The sequence below is a fragment of the Canis lupus genome, chromosome 8 (assembly GCF_048164855.1).
Source record: "Canis lupus baileyi chromosome 8, mCanLup2.hap1, whole genome shotgun sequence".
Classification (NCBI taxonomy): Eukaryota; Metazoa; Chordata; class Mammalia; order Carnivora; family Canidae; genus Canis; species Canis lupus.
This window is the reverse complement of record NC_132845.1, coordinates 20,086,697-20,114,338: the sequence shown is the minus strand read 5'-3', so window position 1 is coordinate 20,114,338 and position 27,642 is coordinate 20,086,697. Positions and strand designations below refer to the sequence as shown.

The window sequence follows — 27,642 nt, the reverse complement described above, 5'->3', positions numbered from 1 at the left end:
GAATGAATCTTTAAAAGGCAAAATGTATAAAGCAAGTTTTTAATTCTGTTATACATTTTAAGTGTAAGAAGATGAGAGGAAAGAAATAAAGAATGGACATAAATAAATGAACAAATGATGAAAATTTACAGGTCACGATGATATCCAGCTGCAAGGAATTTGTAGATGTGCAGTTAAGGATAAATGAAAAGAAAATATTGAATACTTTGAACAAAGATCCAAATAGAGTAACTATCAGGTATGGAGGTTAAATAAGTCTTAAATAATTTTCTAAAGGTTTTATTTAGTTAAAATAAGTAGTAATAAAGTGTTGCCTTGTGTTTTTATTTATAGATTTCCAATGGAAGGAAGAATTAAAACAAGAGAAATGAAAATAAATTGGTAAAGATGATTGTTAAATGTCTTAAAAATAGTAGCTACCATTGGTAATTCATATTTATGAAAGTTTTTTTTAGTTTTAAAACTTTATTTTAAATTTGCTTTCCTTAATACAAAAAAGAGCACATTTACATAGGAAGGTATCAGAATACAGATGTGAAATTAATATCAAATTCTCAGACTTCAGTTAAAATAGATGATTTGTGAATTTTTTAAATCAATAAATATGTTTTGAGAGTGTGTTCTGCTGAAGCAAAGTAGTGAGAAAAGAAAGTTAGGTTTTTCATGATCAGGAGCTTTCAAGTTAGCTTGAATGAGAACCATGTGTATAAGGATAAACATGTGTATAAAGATAATGAAGAGTGTGGAAACACATATAATAAACGTATATTGAATGAGAGTAGCATTCTGAGAGAGACAAATAGTAAAAGTAAAACCATGAGAGAGACAAATAATAATAGGAAAAACATGAGTGAATGCATATGTGATAGTGGAATGTCTGTTCTACTGAGAATGAGAAGTTCATATAGAGGAATAGTAAATAGAAGTGTAAACTAAGACTACATTGTAAATTGTGACTTACACAGTTTGCAACACAAATACAATGATATTCTTTTCTGCTATGCCTAGTGTTTTATTTTCTGAGTATTTAGGTCTTAGTGCTAAACTCTTTGATTTAGTTGGTGATTTATGTGAAATGACCTATGTGCCTCCATAAAGCCAGTTAACCAAAAAATTTGTTTTTCCTCCTTAGCTGGAGGAGGTCACTCTGGGATACTTCCTTACATTCCATTGAATTTTATCTCCCACATGCCTTAAAGTCTCAGAAACAAACTTCTTACAGTTGTATGCAGCTCAACAGGCAGATCTATAGCTTGGACAACAGAAGCTAATGCTCTGTTCCTTAGCTATATTTCTCTAGAAATTCAAATACCCAAGACCATATAGTCTAGTCCTTTCATTTTATGAATGAAGTAGGTGATGCCCAGATAAGCTGACTTTCCCAAGGTTTTACTGCACTACTAGAGACTGAGCTAGAAATAAAACCTAGACCTCTTGATTCTCTCAGTGTTTTTTTCCAATATACTCTGTTGTATCAACTATTGGGTCATATTAAATCAAAGTACTTTTCCATTAGCATCTTCTTAGGAACACTTTATTTGCAGCTTTAATGCTTCTATTTACCTTCCCTTAGGTTGGGTCATACATTCTTTTGATTAGTGCTGTCAGATTTTAGAATTGATGATTTTATAATTTTTATAAATATCAGAATTTAGTTTCCTCTTATAATTTCCCACCTTTCTGTGTCTACTTCAGTGTGACTGGGAAAAGAGAACTATGTGGGGGCCTTTCTTAATCCAAAATGTAGTTTTTTGGTAGGTGATGATAGCTAATAGTTACCACTTTCATGTGTCTCTCATATCCCTGTTACTGTACTGAATTTCAGATGTTTTTTCAGATTTTTTTAAGTAGATATTAATCTTCTTAATTTTAAACTTTTATTCTTCCAAGTTTTCGAACTTTAATTTTAGGCTATTTTTTATTTTTTGTAACTTTAATTCCCAGATCTTTTGTACTCATCACTAGCTCTGTTTGCTTTAACTGGTATTTTTCAACGAACTCTTGGATATATTTTTAGATCAATGATTTCTTTTATTCTTCATTTGTTTCGTATTATTATATAAATAAGGCATGGATTACTTTTTAAAGAGTCAAAAATTTATAAATCAAAAGGTAAAGTCTGGGCAGCCTAGGTGGCTCAGCGGTTTAGCGCCACCTTCAGCCCAGGACGTGATTCTGGAGACCCGGGATCGAGTCCCACATTGGGCTCCTTGCATGGAGTCTGCTTCTCCCTCGGCCTGTATCTCTGCCTCTCTCTCTCTCTCTCTCTCTCTCTCTCTCTGTGTCTCTCTCATGAATAAATAAATAAAATCTTAAAAAAAAAAAAAGGTAAGGTCTGTCCTGACCTCTCTGATCTTTCTTCCCTAGAAGTAGCTATTATCAGTAGTTTGCTGCATCCTTCCAATTTTCTATTTATTTAGCACCAATATGTATGTTAATAAACATATATGTCTACTACAAAAACAAGATCATAATTACTGTTCTTGTGATGCCATTAATATTTCCTATCAGTACATAAACATGTTAACCTCATTTATTTTATTTTATTTTATTTTATTTTATTTTATTTATTTTTTTTTAACCTCATTTATTTTAACAGCAATGTATACTTTAATAGCAATGTAGTTTATGAGTATATTATAATTTCTAACCACTCCTTTATTGATAAAGAATTAGATGGTTAACAAATTTTTACTATTATAAATAGTACTGAAATGAGCTTCCTGGTGTTTATATCATATTTTTCAAAGATTTCTGGGTGAAAGTATATATAAATGAGAAGATTTAATATGTAATGCCAAATTGCCTTTGAAAAGGCTTCTCTGAATTATAATTCCCACTCATAGTGTAAAAAGAGTGACTATTTCCATACATCCTCTCTAATGCTTGTTTTATATCTTTGAATTTTTGCCAATCTAATAGGTGAAAATTATATTTAAAAATTTGCAAATCCCTGATTATTAAGGATGTATTATTTGGTTTTACGCAGAAGTGTTAAATAGTTATAAAATCACACATATTAAACTCTTCTTAATGAGTTCTATGTTTTGTGTCTTGTTTAAGGAAGTTTTTTCCCCTCCTGTATTTCTTAGGATTAGGTTCAACTATGTAAAACTACATAATAAAATGAGTCAGCAATAGCTTAAAGAAGACAGGCTACTTTTCTTTCACGGAAGAGATAGTTCAAAGTGGATTAGTCTAAGATAGATATGGTGGCTTCATGGTATCATCAGTACTTGGCTTTCTGTCTTTCAGTTCTGCCATCCCACATACCTTCTGTTTCAAGGTCACCTTATTGTCCAAAATAACTTCTAGAGCTTCAGCCATTATATTTGAGTACCTTCTATCTTTTAGTAGACTCCTTAGAAGTCCCAGATAACACTTTACACCTAGTTATAGGACTACCCCTAAGTGCAAAGAAGACTGGGAAATGTCTTGGTGGTAGATAGTGTGCCTAGATTAAAATTGGGCTTCTGCTATTAAAAAGGAAAGAGAGTAAATGTTGGGTAGGCAAAGCAGTCTCTGCCACAAATCCTAAGATCATAGGACTTCTCCTATCACTTCTTCTAATACTTTAAAACCATTTTATGTTTTTACCTGTAGGCTTCCTATAAGGCATCTGGAGTTAATTTCTTTATATGGTGTAAGTTAGGAATTTAATTATATTTTGTTCCCAAAAGGTAGTCAGAAATGTTTGATAAATACATTGCTATTCTCTCTTTGCCTAATGATTTGAAACGCTGCCTTTTCATAAACTAAATTCCTAATCATCTGTTTTTAGACACTTAACTGTTAGTCTAGTCTATTTATTTTGTTGCTGTTACAATACCACATTGTTTTACTTGCTCCTCTTGTATTAAAGTTTTGTGATATGGTAAGGCAATTCCCTCCTTTTTGTTCTTCTAAAGATGTTTTTGGCTACTCTGATATTTTTCCTCCCTATGAACTTTAGAATGAGTTTATCAAGATCTATAAAAAGTCCTTTTGAAATTGATTTTATAGATTGGGGAAGATTCTTGTTTTTACAATTCTGAAATCTTTCTGTCTAGGAATATGGTATCTTTTTCCATCTATTTGGGTCTTTATGTCTTTCTGTGAAGTTTACCATTTAGGTTTATATTTCTTGGCAGGTTCATTTCTTGGTATTTTTTGGAGTGTGACATTGTGAACAGAGTCCTTTTAAAAATTGCATAACATTGTATTTGTAATCAGTTATGGAGTATATATAAGAAGGCTACTGGGTTTTTGTTTTTTGTTTTTGTTTTTTTTTAAGGCTACTGGTTTTTGAATTTTGATTGTTTTATCTATCTCACTGAACTCTGTTAAAAGAGTACTAGAAGTCCTTCATTTGGTTTGCAGGGATTTCCTAGATAGATAGTGATATCTATAAAGAAGGATAGTTTTATCTCAATTACTAATAGTTATAGCTCTTATTTTTCTTAACTTGCAGGTGAAACTTCTAATATACTGTCTTTAGTTACAGATCAAACATCCTGTCTCATTACTGTTTTTAGTGGTTCAAGTGTCCATTGTTGCACCACCAAGGAATTCCTCACATTTTTGGAATTAGGTTCTGGGATCCATTATGCTCCTTCTCGCTTATGTAAAAACAGGTTTGAGTTCAGGGTAAAGAGCTACCTGTCATTGTTGTGAAAATCTGAAAGTGTCTTTTATATTCTTTGTTTTTTTTTTTTTTTTTTTGCAGTGTTTATAACTTTTCTTGAATCAGTTTTTGCTGATTTATATGTTCCTGAGGTAGCATTCATTTCATCCATCTTGTCTGTTTTATGACATATTTTGTTTTCTAATAAGTTAAAAATTTCCTCTGAAAATGTAATGTCAGCTTTCTAATTTCTAATGTTATTTGTGTCATCTCTTCTTTCTCTTAATTGATTTTTCCAGAGGTTTCTATATTTTTATTTTTTCAAGCCATTTATTTTTCTATTCCATTAATTTCTGATTTTATCTTTATTTTCTTCCTTCTACTTTCTCCTGTTTGTAGTTTTTTTGTTATATGTTTGCTCCATTTTTGGTTTTTCTTGTTTTCCTTAAAATATTTAAGACTTCAAATTTTCTACTAAGTATCATTTTGGCAATCTCTAGAACAACTAGAGATTTTCTAAATCTATTTCTATACTTTTTAAAGGTAATTTCAGTGTTAATTTCCTCTTTAAGAATTATTTAAAATTATTTTTTTCAAATTCTTAAAATCATTCTTTTATTGTTAGTTTCTAATTTTATTGGGTTGTGATTATATATTTTGTGACTTTACTTATGGCTTAATATGTGGTGTTCATGATTGTTCTATATGAACTGTAAATGAATAAATGAATAACAGGTTTCCTAGGCACTAAGCTGTATATTTTGCCACTAAGAATAGTTTGATAATTGTGTTACTCAAAGTAAAAAATCTCTCATTTTTCATGTAGGGTTTTATTAATCAAAAGAGAAATTTATTATATTGGTAAAGGAAAATATAGCAAGATTATATAATAATGGATCTAGAAATGTGACATCAAGTAATTCAAGGGAATATATACATCACTAGAACATTTGGAAAAGCAGACAAAAGAACAAGTACACAGCAGGTAGAAGAGTGACATATTGTCTAGGTGGGTGTGGACTGTGAGAATGACTAAAAGTTTAGGAGGAGTTCTGGAATAAACAAAGAAGCATATCATAAGAAAATCATCTTAGAATTGTGCATAAAGGGACGCCTGGGTGGCTCAGTGGTTAGGCGCCTGCCTTCGGCTCAGGTCGTGATCCTGGGATCTGGGATCAAGTCCCATGTTGGGCTCCCTGAGGGGAGCCTGCTTCTCCCTCTGCCTGTGTCTCTGCCTCTCTCTGTCTGTGTCTCTCATGAATAAATAAATAAGTCTTTAAAAAAAAAAAGAATTGTGCATAAAAGTTGTTTTACTAGGGGTGCCTGGGTGGCTCAGTTGGTTAAGCAACTGACTCTTGGTTTCATCTCTCAGGTCATGATCTGAGGAATGTGAGATTGAGCCCCGCATTGGGCTCCGTGCTCAGCAGAGAGTCGGCTTGATTATTCTCTCCTCTCCCTCTGCCCCTCCTGCTCTTTTTCTCTCTAAAATAAATAAATCTTTTAAAAAAAAGTTGTAGTTAACCTGTATATTGAGACATATTTCAGGGCCCTACAGACCATTTGGCTCACATATCCATGTTGCCTTTCTTATCCTATCTTGTCCTCTCTGCTGCTAAATGGAAGGAGCTGGGTAGATGACTCAACCAACTGTCCTATTTATTGCTTTTTGCTTTTAATTGTTTTGTCTAATATTAATGTTATTATACTTCTTTTATTTTGTATCTTTTTTGTTCTTACTGTTTTCATATTGCTTTATTTTAAATAGTAATTTGTAGAGATAACATATAGCTCGATTTGATTACTGTTGTTTTTTAATCTGATCTCAATTCTTTTGAGGAATTTAGTCCATTTAAATTTATTATAATTACTGCTATGTTTAGAGTTACTCTTATTGTATGTTTTCTTAGCACTTTATTGCTTATTTCTTTTTTCTCACTTATTTTTTCTTTTGCCTTTTTACCTCTTCTTGGATATATCAAGTTTTCTCTGTTTTTGTTCTTCCAGATAGCTCTTCTTTAATATTCTGTATTGCATATTTAGATATATATTTTTCTATCAATCTCTATAGAAAATGAACACTTTAAACTTACCATTTGAGTCAAAACCTTATATCACATTTTCACTTCTCTCCTACTTCCTGTTCTCTCCCATGTTTATTCAGATCATTTGGAATTTTAGTTCTAGTTGTTAAATTTTTTTTTTAAGATTTTATTTATGTGTTCATGAGAGAGACACAGAGAGGCAGAGACATAGGCAGAGGGAGAAGAAGGCTCCCTGTGGGGATCCCAGTGTGGGACTCCACCCCAGGACCCCAGGATCATGACCCGAGCCAAAGGCAGACATTCAACCACTGAGCCACCCAGGTACCCTGCTGGTTGTTAATTTTAAAATATTTTAGTGTGCATTAAAAATTATAGACTTACCTAAATTTTTTTCACTGATTTTTTTGCTTGTTTCCTGCTTTTTAAAATTTCTGTCCTCCTTTTTGTTACATAGGTAGTTTATTCTTCCAGGTATATTCTCAAGTAATTTTCTGAGTCTTTCTGATTCTTTGTAAACCTAAAATATATTTTGCCCTTTCATTTGAATGAGTTGGATTAATTATTCTTTTTTTTGGGGGGGGTGGATTAATTATTCTTTGGAACTTTCTTTGGTACTGTTCTTCTTGCATCCATTCTTGGTGACCCAACTTGTTTTCAGCCTTTTGTTAATAACCTTTTTTTTCTTTTGGAATATTAAAATAATTTTTTCTTTATCTGTGTTAGGAGATTTCACCATAAAGGTCTGACGTGCATCTTTATTCTTTGTTTTTCCACAGCACTCTGGGGACCCTCTTAATATGTAGTCTTAAATCTTTCTTCTGCTTTGGGAAGTTATCTTCTGTAAGTTATTTTTCTTTATTCTCTCTGTTCACTCCTTCTAGAACTCCTACTAGATGAATGTTGGAGTTTCTGGCTCTCTCTTCCACATTTATACCTTCTCTCCCATAGAGAAAGTGTAAAATTTTTTTTAGAGAGTATTTTTCTTTTCTTTTTAAAGATTTATTTATTTGAGAGCAAGACCCTGAGCCAGAGGAGGGGCAGAGGGAGAAAGAGAAGGAGAAGCCAAATCCACTAAGGAGGGAGCCCGATGGGGACTCAGTCCCAGGACCCTGAATCATGACTTGAGCTGAAGGTAGATACTTTACCAACTGAGCCATCTAGGTTATGCTCTCTCCCATATTTCGTATCTCTGTTCTTTTTTATTGACTCTTAGAAGAATGCCTTAGCTCAGTCATCTGTCTAATTTGCTCTTCAGCTTTATCTATGGGGCTTTTTTCAGTGATAAAACATTTTACTGGATCTCTGCCTTTTTTTTTTTTTTTGATTTATTTATTTGAGAGAGAGAGAGCACACCTCATGAGTGGGATAAAGGGTAGAGGGAAAGAATCTTCAAGCTAACTCCCTACTGAGCATAGAGCCTGACTCAGGGCTTGACCCATAACCCATGAGATCACAATGGAGGCAGAAGCCAAGAGTTGGAGGTTCAACCGACTAAGCCATCTAGGTGCCCCTCTGCTTGACTTTCTAAAATATACATGATATTACTAACTTCTCTAAAAATATTTAAATTAGTTATACTTATTTTAAAACTGTGCACTGTTTTGTGTCCTTAATTGTTAGTTATTTCATCTATTGTGTGTCTTTTTATGGTCATGTTTTTTCTCAATTATAAGTCAGTTCATCATTGTTTGCTTTTTTATTTGTAAATATCTTTTTGCCTGCCTATTCGGTTACTTACTATCTCTAATGATTGTGGAGAAGTTAAATTTCCTGCCATAAAAGTGTAGAAATATCTTGTAATCTAAGAATAAAGTGTTCCTGGGATACCTAGGTGGCTCAGTTGGTTGGGTGGCCAACTCTTGATTTCATGATGTTAGGGTTGTGGAATTGAGCCCTGCGTCATTGAGCTCTGTGCTTAGCATAGAGTCCGTGTGTCCCTTTCCCTCTGCTCCGTCCCCCCTGACAATCTCTTTCTCTCTCTCTTAAATAAATAAGTAATCTTTTTTTTAAAGGAATAAAGTTTTCCTTCCTCTCCTGGGTGTTTGTTACTCCCTAGAATACTGACCTGCTTCTCTGGCCTCAATGTCTATACTCCTATGTTAGCCTCTTAATCACATACCACAACTGCCTAATATTTTCCACAAATGAGAGAGTATGGGCAGGGGCAAACCTATATGCTCAGCATTCTAGTAAATTGCTCAGACAAATATGTCAGGAGTCTCTCCTTCTTAATCTGTTGGTATTTTTTCTTTTCAAGGAAAGAGGTTTTTTTTTTTTTTTAATTGAAGTAGAGTTGACATAAAATGTATTAGTTTGGGGGTATAACAGTAATTCAACAATTCTACACATTACATGATGCTCAGCACAGTAAACAGAGTTACCATCTGTTACTAGTTATTACAATATTATGTCTATTGATTCTTTCGCATGTATTATGGATAACTTCTTCCATTTTAATTTTCCTCATATATTTGATCTTCAGAAATTTTATTTCTGACATTAAACTTTCTGGTCTACCAGTGGCATGCTTTCTTGCTTTCCTGTAGTTTTATGAATGGGGACATACACATATGAACACACATATACATATGTCCATCCTTCCATGGAATTTGAGGAGTAAGTATATAGAAGGCTTTGTGTGCTATCTTGATCTTTTGTCTTAGGTATTTCTTTGGATATTCCTATTTTATGTTTAGGCAGACAAAATAGCTTCAGAATAACTCTTCTCTGAAGAGTTGTACAGCTTCATAGTACACCTTTAACTTTCCTTTATTTGAAGGATTTCTTTTGTAGTTGTTATTTATAGTCTTTATTTAAAATGATGAGAAAGGAAATAGATTTAAAAACAAAACGAAATAGCTACTTTGGTCTAGATTAAAATGTGGTACCCAAGGTAGGATTTATTTGAGAGATGTCTATTCTTTATACACAAATCTTTTCTTTTTTTTTCTTTTTTTAATTGGAGTTCAATTTTCCAACATATAGCATATCACCCAGTGCTCATCCCGTCGAGTGCCCCCCTCAGTGCCCATCACCCAGTCACCCCAAACCCCCACCCACCTCCCTTTCCACCACCCCTTGTTCATTTCCCAGAGTTAGGAGTCTCTCATGTTCTGTCACCCTCACTGATATTTTCACTCCTTTCCCACCTTTATTCCCTTTCACTATTTTTTATATTCCCCAAATGAATGAAACCATATGATGATTGTCCTCCGATTGACTTATTTCACAGAGCATAATATCCTCCAGTTCCATCCACGTCGAAGCAAATGGTGGGTATTTGTCATTTCTAATGGCTGAGTAATATTCCATTGTATATATAGACCACATCTTCTTTATCCATTCATCTTTCTATGGACACCGAGGCTCCTTCCACAGTTTGGCTATTGTGGACATTGCTGCTATAAATATTGGGGTTCAGGTGTCTCGGCATTTTACTGCATCTGTATCTTTGGGGTAAATCCCTAGCAGTGCAATTGCTGGGTCATAGGGCAGATCTATTTTTAACTCTTTGAGGAAACTCCGTACAGTTTTCCAGAGTGGCTGTACCAGTTCACATTCCCACCAACAGTGCAAGAGGGTTTACACAGATATTTTCTGAAAAATCCTTCCTTTACTAAGTTGGCCAGGATACAGAAGTCTTTTGGGAACTTCTTGTATCATTTTTATCAGTTTGCTAGGTGAGGAAGCTGAAAGATCTTAAATGGCTCAACCAAAGATAATAGTAATTAATAATAACTATTTCTTGAATATGTATTATGTTCTAGCTACTACATTAGATGCTTTGCATACCTAAGACAGAAACTGCTATCTGATTGTCCCATTATCTGTTCTTACCTATACATGAAGATTGTATTTCTCAGTCAGCTTTGTAGCTAGATGCAGCCCTGTTACTAAGATTTGTTCAATTAATGAGATATGGGTGGTAGAAGTGTTTGTTTTCCTAGAGGCTGCTGAAAGGAAGGAGTCAAGGGGTAAACAGGGCATCATTTCTTGTCCTCCCACCCCTCTCCTCCGAAATGCTGTAAGGAGTGAATGTGTGATGGGTAGAGATGTAGAAGTCATCTCTGACCACAAGGTAGCCTGAGAATGGAAGTCATACATGGCAAAGCACAAATATAGGGGGATCCTGGGTCTTTGGTGACTTGTAGGACTGTCATACCAAGCCCTGGACTGCCTGATTAGATTTCTTTTACATAGAGAGTTAACTGTGTGTATTTAAGCCATTATAGCCTGGTCAGGGTTATACCTAATCCAAACTGAATTAATACCTTATTTCATGTAATCCTTATAGTAAGACCTGATTTAGTCATTACTTAACTACTACACAATTCTACTCCACCCCTTAGTTGAGAGAACCACCTCATCTGAGGCTTTAAGACCTCTATTTCCAGGGTGCCTGACTGGCTCAGTTGGTGGAGCATGCAACTCTTGATCTTGGGGTTGTACATTTGAGCCCCATGTTGGGTGTAGAGATTACTTGAAAATAAAACCTTAAAAAAAATAGACTTCTATTTCTCCTGAGGACAAGCTCAGGCTAGCCTTATCTGGTAAAGACAGACAGCTCTACCAATGTTCTGCACCTACAGGAATAAATCCCTGTTCTCCCTCCCATTCATGTTTATTTGCTTGTTTTTAAAATAGGCTCCATACCCAATGTGGAGCCTGACATAGGGCTTGAACTCACGACCCTGAGATCAAGAGTAACACTTAACTGACTGAGCTACCAAGGCACTCCAGCCTCCCATTCCTTTTTTATTATTGCTTCTTGTAATAAGGTTTCTGACTGGGAAATATAATGCTGAAAGACATCCTATTTATTAATAGACATATTGCTGTTCAATATGAATAAATATGATTTCAGAAGTCTTACTTTTACTCTAGCAGTTTTGTATATACCCTGCATTTGTGCATCCCAGGATAGCTTTGTAAGTATTATTTCTCTAACCCTTGCAACCACCCCATTCACATTTTTCCATCAGTTATTTTTTTGTTAATAAACTGTAACTTTACAGCTGTTTTTCCCCATTTATTTCCAGTATAATTAACATAGAATGTTATGTTAGTTTCAGGTGTACAATATAGTGATTCATCAATTCTATACATTACTCAGTGTTCATCATGATGAGTATATTGTCCCTTTCACCAATTTCACCTATCTCTCCACCTACCTCCTCTCTGATAACCATAAGTTAGTTTTCTATATATTTAACAGTCTGTCTCCTTCCGTTCCCCATAATCGTTTGATTTGTTTCCTAAATTCCACGCATGAGTGAAATCATACGGAATTTGTCTTTCTCTGACTGACTTATTTCACTTAGTATAATACTCTCTAGCTCTCTCCATGTTGTTGCAAATAGCAAAATTTTGTTTTTTTTATGGCCGAGTACTATTCCATTGTGTATATATATATATATATATAATATCTTTATACATTCTTCTATTGATAGACACTTGGATTGCTTTTGTAATTTGGCTATTATTTATAATGCTGCAATAAACATAAGGGTGCATATATTTTTTTCAAATTCATGTTTTCATATTCTTTGGATAAATACCCAGTGGTGGCAATTACTGATCATATGGTAGTTCTATTTTTAATTTTTTGAGGAGCCTCCATACTGTTTTTCACAGAGGCTGTACCAGTTTGCATCCCCACCAATAGTGTACGAGAATTCCTTTTCCTCCATATCCTCACCAACATTTGTTTCTTGTGTTTTTGATTTTAGGTGTTCTGACATGTATGAGGTGATATTTAATTATGGTTCTGATTTGCATTTTCCTGATGATTTGGGATGTTGAGCATCTTTTCATGTGTGTTGGCCATCTGTATGTCTTCTTTGTAGAGATGTCATTTCATGTCTTCTGCCCATTTTTAATTGGATTATTTGTCTTTTTGGTTTTGAGTTGTATAACTTTATAAATTTTGGATACTAAACCCTTATAAGATATATCATTTGTAAGTATCTTCTCCCTTTCAGTAGGTTGTCTTTTTGTTTTGTTGATTGCTTCCTTTGTTGTGAAGAAACTTTTAATTTTGATGTAGTCCCAATAGCTATTTTTGCTTTTGTTTCCCTTGCCGTGGGAGATTTATATAGAAAAATGTCAGAGAAATTAGTGCTTGTGTTCTCTTCTAAGATTTTTTTAAAAGATTTTATTTATTTATTCATGACAGACCCAGAGAGAGAGAGGCAGAGACACAGGCAGAGGAAGAAGCAGGCTCCATGCAGGGAGCCCGATGTGAGACTCGATCCTGGGACTCCAGGATCATGCCCTGAGCTGAAGGCAAGCACTAAACCGCTGAGCCACCCAGCGATCCCCTCTTCTAAGATTTTGATGGTTTCAGGTCTCACATTTAGACCCTTAATCCATTTTGAGTTTCTTTTTGTGTATGATGTAAGAAAGTAGCCAAGTTTATTTCTTTGCATGTATCTGTCCAATTTCCCCAGTATCATTTGTTGAGGAGCCTATTCTATTCCAATTGCATATTCTTGCCTCCTTTGTCAAAGACTCATTGACCTTATTATAATCGTGGGTTTATTTCTTTGCTCTTTATTCTCTTCCATTGAACTCTGTTTTTGTGCCAGTTTTGATTTTGATTACTGTTTTGATTACTGCAGCTTTGCAATACATCTTGAAATCTGGGATTGTGATATCTTCAGGTTTGTTCTTTTTCAAGATTGCTTTGTCTATTTGGGGTCTTTTGTGGTTCCATACAAATTTTAGGTTTATTATTTACAACTATTTTAAAAAAGATTTTATTTATTTATTCATGAGAGACACAGAGAGAGAGAGGCAGAGACATAGAGGGAGAAGTAAGCTCCATGCAGATAGCCCGATGTGGGACTCGATACTGGGACTCCAGGATCATGCCCTGAGCCAAAGGCAGACACTTAACCACTGAGCCACACAGGCGTCCCTACAATTTTTTTTTTAAGATTTTATTTATTTATTAGAGACACAGAAAGAGAGAGACACACACACAGGCAGAGGGAGAAGCAGGCTCCATGCAGGGAGCCTGACGCGGGACTTGATCCCAGGAATCCAGGATCAGGCCCTGGGCCGAAGGCGGCGCTAAACCGCTGAGCCACCCGGGGCCACCCCCTACAACTATTTTTTAATAGATTAATACCAAATAACTTTCGGAAGATATACTATAGCCAAAAGAATTAAGTTAGTCTATAGTTTCATCTATATGCACCCATTCTGAGAAGTGAGTTGGTTACTACTTTCTGTTTTCACATATTGTTTGCTAAAACTAAATCATGAAATATAACTATTATTCTTCTCTTTCTCTTTACATACCTGACTTATCAGGAGACCTTCAAGAGATTAATATAAGCCTGATAATTTTAGTTAGACCCATAGGGTGAGTTGCATATCATTGTCTGGTTAAAAAAGTAAACAGGCAAAATGGCATATAGTAGGCACCACATATGTTAGTTCCTTTTCTCTCTTCTTAACCACCCGTTCCTCAAATTTTATAGCCAAACAACTGCTAGGTTCAACTAATCAACTAATATGTTACCATCCTTCATATGTTGAACAGTCTTTAGACCTAACATGATGCTTCTCACTCATAGACAATAAATATTTGTTTATTATACAAAATGCTTTGCTTTTCTATAATAACCTATTTATGTAGAGCTAAAAGAACTCTATTTGAGGAGAATATGACAGCAATTTTAGATGTGTTGGGATTAAAGAAATGGTCTGAGAGTGTCTTTTGTCCTGTATGCAGGATAATTTTCAGTGCATTTGAAATTTGGCATTTAGAGATTATGATGAGTCTTGAGAAGAAATGAGATTTTTGAGAGAAAGAGAAGTTGAGGAAATGAAGAGTAGAGAAATAAGAAGGGAACTTTTAGAAGTTGGAAAGAAGTCAACAATGACTTGTAACAATAATGATGCAAGATATAGAAGCATCTAGTGTTAAAGAAATCAAGGCAGAGAGAAATTTTAAGAGATAGTTCATTCAAGGATATCAAATTCCATGAGATAATAGTTTCTAAAAGGAAATCATGAAATTTCTTGTTTCCCTCAGTCTTATACAGGCTCAACTAGGATGCATTCCCATACAAGACTTTGCTTTGACACAAGATATCTCGAAGATTTTTAGAAATGGCTCACGAATTACAAGATGTATGTTATAGAATTAATGGATTTTCAATATTTTTCCCAGTAAACTAGTATACTAGATTTAACTTTGGAAACTTTTTTTTAGGGTTGTCAGATTTTGTGGCTGTTCAAGAAAAGTTTGCTATATTATTGAACAGTTTGATTTTAGCTAAATGTTTTAGATGCAAACTTTGGGAAAACTCTCTACATGTATCCAAACAGCTGGAAAAAATAGGTAGGTACTGAATACAGGCAGGCAATTTGTCAATGTTTGCACTTTATTTTGCTTTTCATTGTCAGGAAAATTATGGTGTTTACAGACTTTGAGAGAAAAATGTGTTTGTAGGCTTAGTACTAAACTTTATTTCTCTTGAAAATCTGATTTTTGTTTCTCCTGCTTGAAGGATTCCATTTGAAATCAATTGGGAAACCTAATAAAAATGAATAATCTTATTTTTACATTTGTTCTCAAACCAAGAGTGAAATTTTGTTTTAGTAATTAGGTAACTATGTGTTGCTCTCTCTCCACTTTTATGATTATTTTGTTTTGATCTCAATGACAAGATACAGAGCTAGCAATCCTGGCCATTCGTAATTCATTACAGAAAATTATATCACTTACTTATATCTTAACTTTTCCTCTTTTTTTCAATAACAGGACAATGTTTGCACTGATCTTCATAAAGATTCTATAGACAAAAGATTGTGCCTAATTATTTAATATCTATTGGGTGTAGCTCAAGTTACATACTGAAAAATGAAAAACTCTAGAGGGAGCCAGTTATAAAGACTGAGGTATAACTAAGTACTCGAGTTTTCTAGTTGGATGCCTTTGATTTTGTGACCCTACTTCTTCTGGATACCTTAAACCCTAAGAAGAGAGCTGTTACTCCATGATTGACAGCTTTGTTAGCTTTGTAATTTTATGTGCACCTAGGGGACTTTAAAAATTATGTAATGGGTTTTTAGGGATTGTTTCATTATTCCTTAGAACAAAAATCCCCGACTATTTTGTGAGGAAGTTCTTTTTTTATTCTTGAAGTTTGATATCAGTGGGATGGCGGGACTGACTAGTCCTGGGAATTAGCTGTGAAAGTAAGGTCAAGTTAGAGGAGAGATTCTTGACATTAAGTCTCCCCTTTCTACTGAACTCCTAGCAAACCAAATGCTGAGCCCATTTCACAAAGATGAATTCTAATGTAGGAAGGAGGTTCCATAAAACATTTAGGAAGTAACAACTTACAGAAATTTTTGAAATTAGATTAAATTATTACTTAGAAAATTTTCATTATATTTGAAAAGGACAAACACAGACTTTCTGACTTACTAGAATATTGTCAATCAGGTATCATTTGCATTCCATCTCTTCCAAATTGTTGAACACTAATGTGTTTTTTACACTTACTCAGTATGGCTGAAGAGAAAGAAGCAAAAATTGCTCAGCAAAACTCATACAATAGAAAAATGAGAGAGTCTAAATAAAAAAGCAAATCTAAGTCCTTCCTGAACATCAGGGGAAAAAAATAATGAATGCAAATTGATTTTCAACAATGTTTATAAAAAAATAAAATTCAGGAAAAGCTTTGAGGGGAAAATGAACATGAAGGAATTATTAATACTAGGAGTTGTATCTTAAGAACGAATAAGAGGAATTCTCAAGGATAGGTAAAGGTATGGAAAAAGATAGAGTGTAATATCCCCACCAGCAGTATATGTGCCTTAGACAAGATGGTAATATTTTAGAATTTTACACTTCTGGCAGTATCTCCTATTTCAGAGTTTGGTTAAATTCATTTGTGAGTATAAGAATTTTATATATCCAGTTTCTTAAAGTAGTAACAGAGAAAGTACGAAGATGGAAGTGAACTTGATGTTTTTGAGGAACAAAATTAAAGTTAATGTGGCTAGAGAGTAGTCAGCAAGAGGGGAATGGTAGCAAATTAAATGGGACACATAGGCTGTGTAATCAAGTCAAATAGGTAATGGAGTTTGGTCACGGTAGGAAATTGTCACTATTCTAAATGCAATGGAGAGGAATTGGACATTTTAAAGGAGTGAAATTATCTGATTTCAGTACAGAAACATAAAACTCCGTTTCTCAGAAATGCTCAGAGAACCATAGCTTTATGAAGCAATATTCTCATCTATAAATTATGTTGCCTTTTTTCAAACATGAGTATAATATGTAACAATAGGAATTACTTGATACTTCCTATGGATGGTATATGATAAAAATAAGGGTTGAGTCATCATATGGACCAGAGTTCCTCCTTTTTTCTATAAAGCACCTACATGTTTTATTTCAGTTTGAAAACATAAATATGAACAATTGGATAAATGTCACAGCCCAACAAACCCAACTGAAAACTTTTTCAAAAACCTTTAAGAATTAGTTATTAATCTGAATCTTTAAAAAATTTTTTTTACTAATGTCATTGTTGAAAGCTTAAGAATAGATGTAGTTTAAAATGGATTGTTTAAGAACTGCTATTTGATTAATTTTCCACAGGTATAACATTGTCAAATGCAATGGTAAATGCAGGTTTGACTTCCTTTAAAAAAATAGAAGAAACAGATGCAAGGGAACTTGAACTGGTATTTAATATTCACTTATTCCTAATGTTACCTGGATTTTATCCTAATTTTAAAGCTTACTTTTTATATCTTTATTTTTTCTTAAAAATTGTTTTCCTTCTCATAGTCATAAGTATTTTAACTTAAGGTTTTAGGTAATAAGCATTATTAAAGCTGCTATTGACTCTAAAAAATATACTAAAATAACTTCTAGTCTTATGGTAAGAATATAATGATATAAATGTTTTTAGATTTTAAATAGACACCCCCCTTTTGGAACGCAAATAAAAGAAACAGTGATGTATCTACCAAAATATGAAGTTGAAGTGGAACAGGTAAATATTTTCTGTTTTTTTTTTTTAAGTATTTCATTGTCTTTTCAGGAATAAAGCTACCTATAGCTGACTTGGAACTGAATATGAGTAGTAAGGTTATTTTTAACACCTTTTATGCCTATCCTTTTTTTAAAGATTGCAAGATACAGTGATACCATGGCAGAAATATTAGTGACAATTATATTAAGAAACTTTGAACAGCTACAAGCTAGAAGAACATCACCAGATTCTCACTATGTTACCTTAATCATAGGTGATGCAGATAACCAGCTGGTTTTTAAGCACAAAATTATGTAAGTATAATTTCCATTTGATTTTATTTCTAAGCATATACTATAAAAGAAATATTCTGCTGAGAAAGAGTAGTAAAATCCACTGTGGGATTAATTAAATTACATTTTCCTTATGCTGTAATGGGGTAGTTTCTTTACTTGTCTGTTAAAGAAGGTATTAACATTGGTCTGTTGTTAGTACTCAGATGAACGAAGTGTGAAATCTATCACCATGGTTTGAAACGAGTGAATAAATGATCTTTAGGAGTAACTGTAGCCCACTTTTGTTGAACTTTCTTATTTTGTTGCTTGTCACCAGTCATTCACAACCTTGTACTCTTTGATTACCTTCCTTCTGCTCCTTCAAGATATATATCTAATATTTCCAAATTAAAACCCAACCAACTACTATAGCTTCATTTTAGGATCAGGCAACAAGATCAAATATATAAAGGAGGTATCTTTCCTTACACCTGGTTCTCTAGCATGCCATTCTATGATTTTTACATCAGCCTTTTTTCTGATACTGTTATTTTCTCCCAGGATGCCATAAGCAAACTCTAAGATTATCAGTTATAGCTATAGCCAGTATTTTTCGAGCTCTTAGTAGGTTCCAGGTGTTGAATTGTTTAAGCTTTGTATAGACAGGTGCTATCATTATCTTAATTTAATAGAGGAAGAAATTGAGACTGAGAGTTTAATTTGCCAAGGTCATATAGGTAGTTTATAGCAAAATCTAGATTTAAACCCAAGCAGTCTGACTCCAGAGCCTATGCTCCTAATCATATTATTTGACTTGTAAATTCAGGATTGGCAGTGACTCTGAAATGGGAATCTCTTCATTGTTGTCAGAGTACTGGAGGATATCTTTCTAAAATATTCTATGCAATGTAGTCTGTTCCTAAAGAAATAGAGACTTTGTCCTCTGTGACAATTAAGTCTGAAGGCAGTCTTGAGTATATAAATCTAAAATAAATTAAATCGCAAAATTGGTTGCTGGTTTGTAATGTTAGTGGATACAGACTATTTTATATGAATTTTAAAGATACTATTCTAATTCTCACAAATTCGTGTAAGCTGTGTATAACCATTTAAAAGTGGTAGTGACTGGGGCAAGCTCATGGGTTGTTGATGTCAACTCTGTATTCAGGTGGGCCTGAAAGTTGGCAACGCAACTTGGAATCAGCTGTTGGTCAATATGTAGTTAAGAAAATTATGGTTGTGGTAGCTGAATTGACACTCCATTTCTTCCTCCTCAGAATCTGCGGCAAATAGTTTTCAGTACTGACTTCAGTTTACTACCAGATAGAACCTATCTATGGGTTAGTCTGCCCTTGATGATTAATATATTATTTCATTTAGTATTTGGATCACTATTTAAATGATACATTGCTTTTTTTCAGGGATTCTGTTTTATTAAAAGCTGGAAATTGGACTAAAAAGATTGATGTGAGGAGAGCTTTTAAATCTGAAGATCTTAGCATAAATCTAATTAGTTCTGAGTATGGTAAGTTCATTGAAGTAATGTAAAGAATATGATAACATTAAAAAATTTCCTTCATGCTGAAACAGAAAAGCAATTTAAATGATACTGGGTAAAGGTAATTTATTTAAATAATATGAATAATTTTAAAGAAAGTTTCATGTATTTAGATAGGTAAAAGCATGGACTAGGTTAAAAAAATTAAAAATTTATCTGTTCATTTATAGGTATTTTATTTTTCAAGATAATAAAACTTAAATTGTAGGAACATTGATTTTTATTTTTATGGTGTATAAAGTTTAATTTGTGATACTTTTAACCCCCCCCCCTTTTTTGACATTTTTATTTCCTGGACTTGTTAGCTCTTTCATTTCAAAAGATACAGAAATATGAGAAATATAAAAACAAATAAATGATTTCATGGCTAGATTTATATGACTTAAATAAGTACTTGTATACTTTTTTTCCTTTTTCTAGTTGGACTTGATATTCAGCAGAAATTTACAGTCTTTTACTTAGGACCCAGGAGGCTTGGAAATCAAATAATTATGCAAAAAAAATCAGAAACAGAGATTTCCCATTCTAAACATTCAAATAGATCTACTATAGCAGGACCCAATAAAGGTAAATAGCTATAATTATTGCTTTATTGCATTAAAGTTATGGCTAGGAAGAAAAAAAAAAGTTATGGCTAGGGAGGAGTATCAGTGTTATGGTACTGCTTCATTCAGATGCAGATACTGTGGAATTAGATCTTTAAGCTTCATAATAATTGCATTAATGATATGTAGTAGGAATTCTTATAATTAGTATTTGTCAAATTGGGGTGATATTTGGAGCACAAATTATTTGTCTAGTTTTTTGATACACAATGCCTCTTTTTCATACCCATTCTATTCTTATGGCTATTGTTGGGGAAGAGTAAATGATATACAAGACTTTGTAGATTTGATGAGGCAAACCAGATGACAGTGAACTTAAAAATTTTTATTACGGGGGCGCATGGGTGGCTCAGTGGTGGAGCATCTGCCTTTGGCTCAGGTCCTGATCCCAGGGTCCTGGGATTGAGTCCCGTATCAGGTTCCCCACAGAGAGCCTCTCCCTCTGCCTATGTCTCTGCTGTTCTCCCTCTGTGTCTCTCATGAGTAAATAAATAAAATCTTTAAAAATTTTTTTCAATTTGTTTTTATTATGGAGTATTTCAAACATATGCAAAAATAGACAGACCTGTATAATGAACCCTAATGTACTCATTACCTACCTTAAACAATGATCAACTCACAGCTTATATTGTTTCATCTATACCTCTCTTCAGTTTTTCCCTTATATGTTTTGAAGAAAATTGAATATCATATTATAGCCTCTGCAAGTGTTTCAGTATATATTTGTAAATGGTAAGGATTTAAGAAAAAATATAAATACATTACTCATACATAAGAAGTGAATAGTAACTATTATCATTCAATACTGAGTTCATATTCAGATAGCTAATTATAAGTAAGGGGAGCAATTAATAGGTATTGAGGAATGTGAAAGCTGTGGCTCCTACCAGAGTAACCTAAACAGTTATGTTTTCTGAATTGGTAGTAATAGCAACTGCAGTGAAAGAAGGCAGGAAGAGCACATGTGAACCCATGAACACTCATCTCCCTCCCCTTTAAAGAACACAGAGGAGGGTACCTGGGAGGTTCAGTTGGTTAAACATCTACCTGTGGCTCAGGTTGTGATCCTGTATCCTAGGATTGGGCCCCTCATTGACCTTCCTGCTTAGGGAGGCATCTGCTTCTCCCTCTCACTCTGCCCTTGCCTCTGCTTGTGTCTCTCACGTGTTCTCTCTCTCTCAAAAAAAAAAAAAAAAAAAGTGCAGAAGAACTCCCATCTCTGGGTAGGATGCAGTAGTTTGTGGCAGGCTAGGGCATCCACAGCAACAACTATTAAGTCTACCCAAGTTATAAAAATTATAATTTTTAGGACATTTGTGAAAGCAGATTAAAGGAACTAAAATTCCAGAGGGAGAACCATTTCAGGGCTGAGGAGTCCAGGACCTGTAGGCTCTTAATTAAAAAGCTTGAGTATGCCATGCTCTCAAAAAGAGTTTCTATGATCAGCCACTTACCATGTTTGCCTGAAAGAGGAAAAGGAAACCGTCTTTGGTGTAATACAAAATAATCTAGAATCTACAGACACAGTGTCTGCCACAATAAAAAATGAGACTTTCAAAGAGGCAAGACCATATGACTGATAATTAACAATGTAAAGATGGGGATCCCTGGGTGGCTCAGCAGTTTAGTGCTTGCTTTCAGCCCAGGGTGCGATCCTGGAATCCCTGGATCGAGTCCCACATCAGGCTCCCTGCATGGAGCCTGCTTCTCCCTCTGCCTGTGTCTCTGCCCCTCTCTCTCTCTCTCTCTCTCTCTCCCCCTCTCTCTGTGTCTCTCATGAATAAATAAAATCTTAAAAAAAAAACAATGTAAAGAAAGTGAAGCAGCTCTGTAGATGATTCAAATTAAAGAGCTAGCATTTAAAGATTGTAAAATAACTATATTTAATATTTTCAAGAAAATAAAGGAAAAAAATTAGTGAAAGGCTGGGAAATTTCACCAGAAAATTGTAACCCATACAGAGATTTAAATGGACTTTCCTGAATTGAAAAATACAATATCTGAAGTGAAAAAACTCATTGGTAGGTTTAATAATGGATTGGATATAGCCAAACTCAGGATTTGTGTACTGTTAGACATATCAAGAAAAAAATACTCAAAGCCCAGAGATAAGAGAATGGAAAGAACACAAAAAAGCATCATACTCAAAAGGTCTAAAATGTACATAATCAAAATCTCTGAAACAGAGAAGAATGGGACAAATGCAATATTTAGAGACAATGGCTGAGAATATTACAAAGTAAGAAAGATATCAGCTCGTAGATTCAGAACTTTGCAGACCCAGGAGATAAGTACACAGAAAACCACAGTTGGGCATGTTATAGCAAAACTGCTGAAAATCTTAAAAGCAGCCACAGAAAAACTACACATTACCTTCAAAGGTGCAACAGTGAAACTGACAGCTGATTGATTTATCAACTATGATGATGGAAACAGAAGATAATGGGCCAACAGCTTCAAAATGCTTCAAAAAACTGCTACCCTAGATTTCTATGCCCAGTGAAAAATATCTTTAAAAATGAAAGTGAAATGGAGACATTTTGAGAAGAAAACAAAATAAAACTGAAGCACTCCATCACTATTACTAAATTTATTGACCATCAGTAAAAGAGATACTTGAGGGAGTTCCTTAAAGGAAAATGACCACAGATGAAAGTACAGAAATGCTGAAGGGAATGAAAAATATTAGAAAGGGCAAAAAAAATGGCTAAATCTTAATTAACTCTTGTAAAATAATTGAAATGACTTGTAGAGTTTTAAATGTATGTAGAATTAAAATGCAAAAATACTTTTTTAAAAAAGATTTTATTTATCTATTCAAGAGAGACAGAGAGAGGCAGAGATACAGGCAGAGGGAGAAGCAGGCTCTGCGAGGAGCCTGATGTGGGACTCGATCCTGGAATCCCAGGATCACAATCTGAGCCAAAGGCAGATGCTCAACCACTGAGCCACCCAGGCACCCAACAAAAATACTCTTATAACCTCAGGACTAAAGCGTATCAAACATAAGGAATATAGAAGTACAGAAATAATAAAGATAGAAACAGAAGTGAATGAAATATAGAATGTAAATGTACAAAAGGAAAAATCAACAAAGCTAAGACAGAAGCCAAAACCAACAGAAAAAATTTTTTGAGTAGTCTGATACTTGTAATAGAATTGAAGCAATTAAAAATCTTTCCACAGGGACGCCTGGGTGGATCAGTTGTTGGGCATCTGCCTTCGGTTCAGGGCGTGATCCCAGAGTCCAGTGATCAAGTCCCATATTGGGCTCCTTACATGGAGTCTGCTTCTCCTGTCTCTGCCTCTCTCTGTGTCTCTCATGAATAAATAAATAAAATCTTAAAAAAAATCTTTTCACAAAGAAATCCTGAGGGACTGGTGATCTTATTGGTAAATTTCCCCCAAACATTTAGGAAAAATAATCATCAAACTTAGCCAAATTTTTTCATAGGATAGAAAATATTTTCTAATGCTTTTTTTTAAAATTTTTTTTTAATTTTTATTTATTTATGATAGTCACAGAGAGAGAGAGAGAGGCAGAGACACAGGCAGAGGGAGAAGCAGGCTCCATGCACCGGGAGCCCGACGTGGGATTCGATCCCGGGTCTCCAGGATCGTGCCCTGGGCCAAAGGCAGGCGCCAAACCGCTGCGCCACCCAGGGATCCCTCTAATGCTTTTTTTGAACAGGACCAACATGGATATCTTGATGTCAAATCCTGACAAGGACATTAAAAGAAAGAGAAATTATTGACCAATGTATCTCATGGAAATAGATCCAAAAGTTCTTAACAAAATTAGCGAGTTGAATCCAGCCATATATTTAAAAAGCATAATACAGTACAATTAAGCGTGGCTTGTTCCACCCTTAGCATTCATGTATTTCACTACATTAGCAGGAATAAAAAAGAGAGAAAAAGAAACTATGTGATCATCTTGATAGAGGTCAAAAAAGTTTGACAAAAATCAATTCTCTTTGTATTTTAATGCTCATTTTTTATTAAAAAATATATATAACAAAATGTCATGCACAATAGTGAAATAGGTTTAAGGCCTTTTTTTAAGGCTTTCCTATTTAGATAGAAGATGATATAAAAATGTTCTCTATTACTATATTTAACATTGGATTAGAAGTTCTAGTCAATACAGTTCTGTAATAAAAAGAAATAAAAGTGATAAGGATTGGGAAGAAAGAAATAAACTCTCAGGGGTGCCTGATAGTCTGCCATCAGCTCGGGTCATGATCCCGGGGTCCTGGGATCGAGTCCTACTCCCTTCCTGCAAGGACCCTACTTCTCTGTGCCTATGTCTCTGCCTCTCTGTCTGTGTTTCTCATGAGTAAATAAATAAAATCTTTAAATTAAAAAAAAACAGAAAGAAATGAGCTCTCATTACTTAAAAGAAACATGATTATATACTTAGAAAACCCAAAAGACTCCACAGACACACTGGAACTAATATATAAATTTAGAAATATTACTGGATACAGAGTCAATATTAAATTATAATAGCACTAAAAATAATAAAATATTTAAGAATACATGTAATAAAATTAGTGCAAGATGTGAACACAGGAAACTACAAACCCCACTGAGAGAAATTAAAGAATATGTAAATAAATGGAAAGATATTCTATGTTCATGGATTGGATGTCTTAATATTGTTAAGGGGGCGACATTTTCCAAATCAATCCGCAGATACACTGCAATCTCTATCAAAACCCTAGCTCTGCTTTTGGCAGAAATTCACAAGCTGATTTTAAAATTCATGGGAATGTGAGGGATCCAAATTAGCCAATCAATCTATTAAAAAAAAAAAAAGAACAGGGATAGAGGACTCACAATTCCTGATTTCAAAACTTATTACAAAGCCATGTAATCAAGACAGTGTTGTACTGGCACAATAATAGATATATAGATCAGTGGAATATATTTGAGAGTACAGAATTAAAGACAAATTGTACACTTTAAAAGGGTAGAATTTATGGTTAAATTATATTTCAACTAAAACATTTGAAAAACAATTGTATTACTATGCCCAAGCAAACAAAAGAGAGATAGAAATAACAATTTTTAAAATACCATTTACAGTAGCGTCAGAAATCATTTTAAGAAAGACAATTTAGAATTAGAGCTGCACGCAGATAATATAGACTCAGAGGCATCAGGTGGCCATCCTTTACCACATTCAGAAAAGATCACAGCTGCACTTTGGAAGAGAAAACTGAAGCAGAGGAACCGAGAGGTGCAAAGACGAGAATGCCAGAGCTGGGATTCTGATGACTTCCCATTTCTTGGGTTCAATCCCTTCTGATGCCTTGCTGAACTGCTTTTGGATTCTGTGACATTTCTGTGTCCATGTAACACATTTCCTCCACTCACCAGCTGCATTTGTTTAAAGTAGCTTGAATTGTTTGTTACTTAAGATTGTAGTGAAAAGTTGGAATGTTTACTTTCTGCTAGCATGAGCCTTTTACAAGGGCAGAAGTTCCCTACCTATTTTGCAGAATCCTTTGAAAACAGATAAAAGATGCTTCCTATCAGACAAATAATATTTTATCACACACACACACACACACACACTTCACATAAATATACACACAACCATCCTAAATATTTTTTTCCTAATTTTTATTTAAATTCTAGTTAGCTAACATATAGTGCAATGTTGGTTTCAAGAGTAGAATTCAGTGATCTTTCACTTAGAACACCTGGTGCCCTCCTTAATACCCATCACCCATCTAACAAGTCCCCTCCTTAATACCCATCACCCATCTAACCCCCTCCCACTCTCCTCCCTCCATCAGCCTTCAGTTCTCTGTCATTAAGATTTGCTTATGGTTTGTCTCCCTCTCTTTTTCTCCCCCTTGCCCTATGTTCATCTTTGTTTCTTAAATTCCACATATGAATGAAATCATATGGTATTTCTTTCTCTGACTTATTTCTCTTAGCATAACACATTCCAGGTCTATCCACATCGTTGCAAATGGCAAGATTTCATTCTTTTTGATGGCTGAGTGATATTCCATTATATATATACATATACCACACCTTTTTTTCCCCATTCATCAGTTGATGGACATTAGGGCACTTTCCAGATTTTGGCTATTCTGATAATGCTGCTATAAACATTGGGATACGGGGCAGCCCAGGTGGCTCAGCGGTTTAGCGCCACCTTCAGCCCAGGGCCTGATCCTGGAGACCTGGGATTGAGTCCTGGGTCGGGCTCCCTGCATGGAGCCTGCTTCTCCCTCTGCCTGTGTCTCTGCCTCTTCTCTCTCTCTGTCTCTCATGAATAAATAAATAAATCTTTTAAATAAATAAACATTGGGATGCATGTACCCCTTTGAATCTATTTTTCAACTATCCCAAAACTAATGAACATTCCAATTATATAATTCAGTTCTTATATGCAAATTCATATGTCCCCAAATAAAGATACATAACTATACTTTTAAACATAACATACATACACCCTATCTGCATCTTTCTTAATAAGTGACACAATGAAGGGATCATAGGTTTACTCTACTAAGGTTATGACAACAAAATTTGGGCTTTTTCAAAACAATCCACGTTTCAGTTCTTCTGAACTGATCTCTCATTATTAAATGATACGAAGTGATATTCAGTTCAGAGACTGTAGTTGCTAAATAATTGTTTCTAAATGTGCTCACAAGTTCAACACATATTTTAGTATTATGATATCAAATTATCAGGCCATATATACAAATTAAAGTATGTGCCTTAATTCACATAATATAGTTAAAAATTATTAACTGACCCTGTTAATTTTAAATATTTTCCTTAAATACAGTTCTAGTTGCCACTAATAAATTTATTTTACTTTAAATCCTTAGTATTGGAGGCGCCTTAAAAACCTTCAAATTCACATGTGAGAAAACTGAAAATATATGCATTTCAGATTATATAGTTTTGTAGTATGGGATCTATTAACGTTACACCTAAGAATACAACTTACGTCAATTTTCTTTGAGAACCTAATTTTTCCAATTATAAATCTCTGGTAGCTTATATTTGTTATTAAGACAAGTTAAGGGATGCCTGGGTGGCTCAGCAGTTGAGCATCTGTCTTCAGCTCAGGACGTGATTCTGGAGTCCCAGAATCGAGTCCCGCATCGGGGGCTTCCTGCATGGAGCCTGCTTCTTCCTCTGCCTGTGTCTCTACCTCTCTCTGTGTGTCTTTCATGAATAAATAAAACCTTAAAAAAAAAAAGACAAGTTAAAACAATTCTCAAGTTACGGCAAGTGGGTTGGAGATGGGGGACCACTTACATTTTTCTAAATACCATTTCTAAAAGAAATAAGTTTTTTGTCATTTAGATCATTAATATCCATATGCTAATATTCTATAAACAAACTTGTATATACAGTCTTCGTTCCCAACAAGACTTGCCAACTCTGCCTTGAAATTTGTGGGAGTCTCCAGAATCTCTAAAATTTGACTCCCAAATGGCAGTTTTCAACCACTGGGAATAAATGTGTGTAGTCATTGTACACCATCTTGTGGTGATGTATAGAAATGCATCTAT

At 34.3% G+C, this 27,642-nt stretch overlaps 1 protein-coding gene and 1 long non-coding RNA gene across 18 annotated transcripts in view; both read left to right on the top strand.

The window, feature by feature from the left end:
• The window catches only part of HFM1 (helicase for meiosis 1), a 139,833-nt gene that overhangs the window by 80,980 nt on the left and 31,211 nt on the right, over nt 1–27,642 (top strand). For 16 of the 17 annotated variants that reach the window (XR_012035059.1, XR_012035057.1, XR_012035058.1 and 13 more), the window contains 9 exons: nt 132–238; nt 334–381; nt 14,690–14,787; nt 14,870–14,998; nt 17,273–17,358; nt 17,589–17,672; nt 17,808–17,965; nt 19,348–19,451; nt 19,905–20,051. Coding sequence is in view for 14 of the 17 variants with exons in the window: in XM_072834454.1 (XP_072690555.1) it covers nt 132–238; nt 334–381; nt 14,690–14,787; nt 14,870–14,998; nt 17,273–17,358; nt 17,589–17,672; nt 17,808–17,965; nt 19,348–19,451; nt 19,905–20,051 (961 nt within the window). In the remaining 3 variants the exon portion in view is untranslated. The remainder of the gene's footprint in view (nt 1–131; nt 239–333; nt 382–14,689; nt 14,788–14,869; nt 14,999–17,272; nt 17,359–17,588; nt 17,673–17,807; nt 17,966–19,347; nt 19,452–19,904; nt 20,052–27,642) is intronic. The other variant, XM_072834458.1, reaches the window with a different exon arrangement.
• LOC140637940 (uncharacterized) lies at nt 8,109–14,675 on the top strand. Its single transcript, XR_012035061.1, has 3 exons — nt 8,109–8,149; nt 9,878–9,917; nt 12,821–14,675. It is a non-coding gene; the product is annotated as an uncharacterized lncRNA (long non-coding RNA).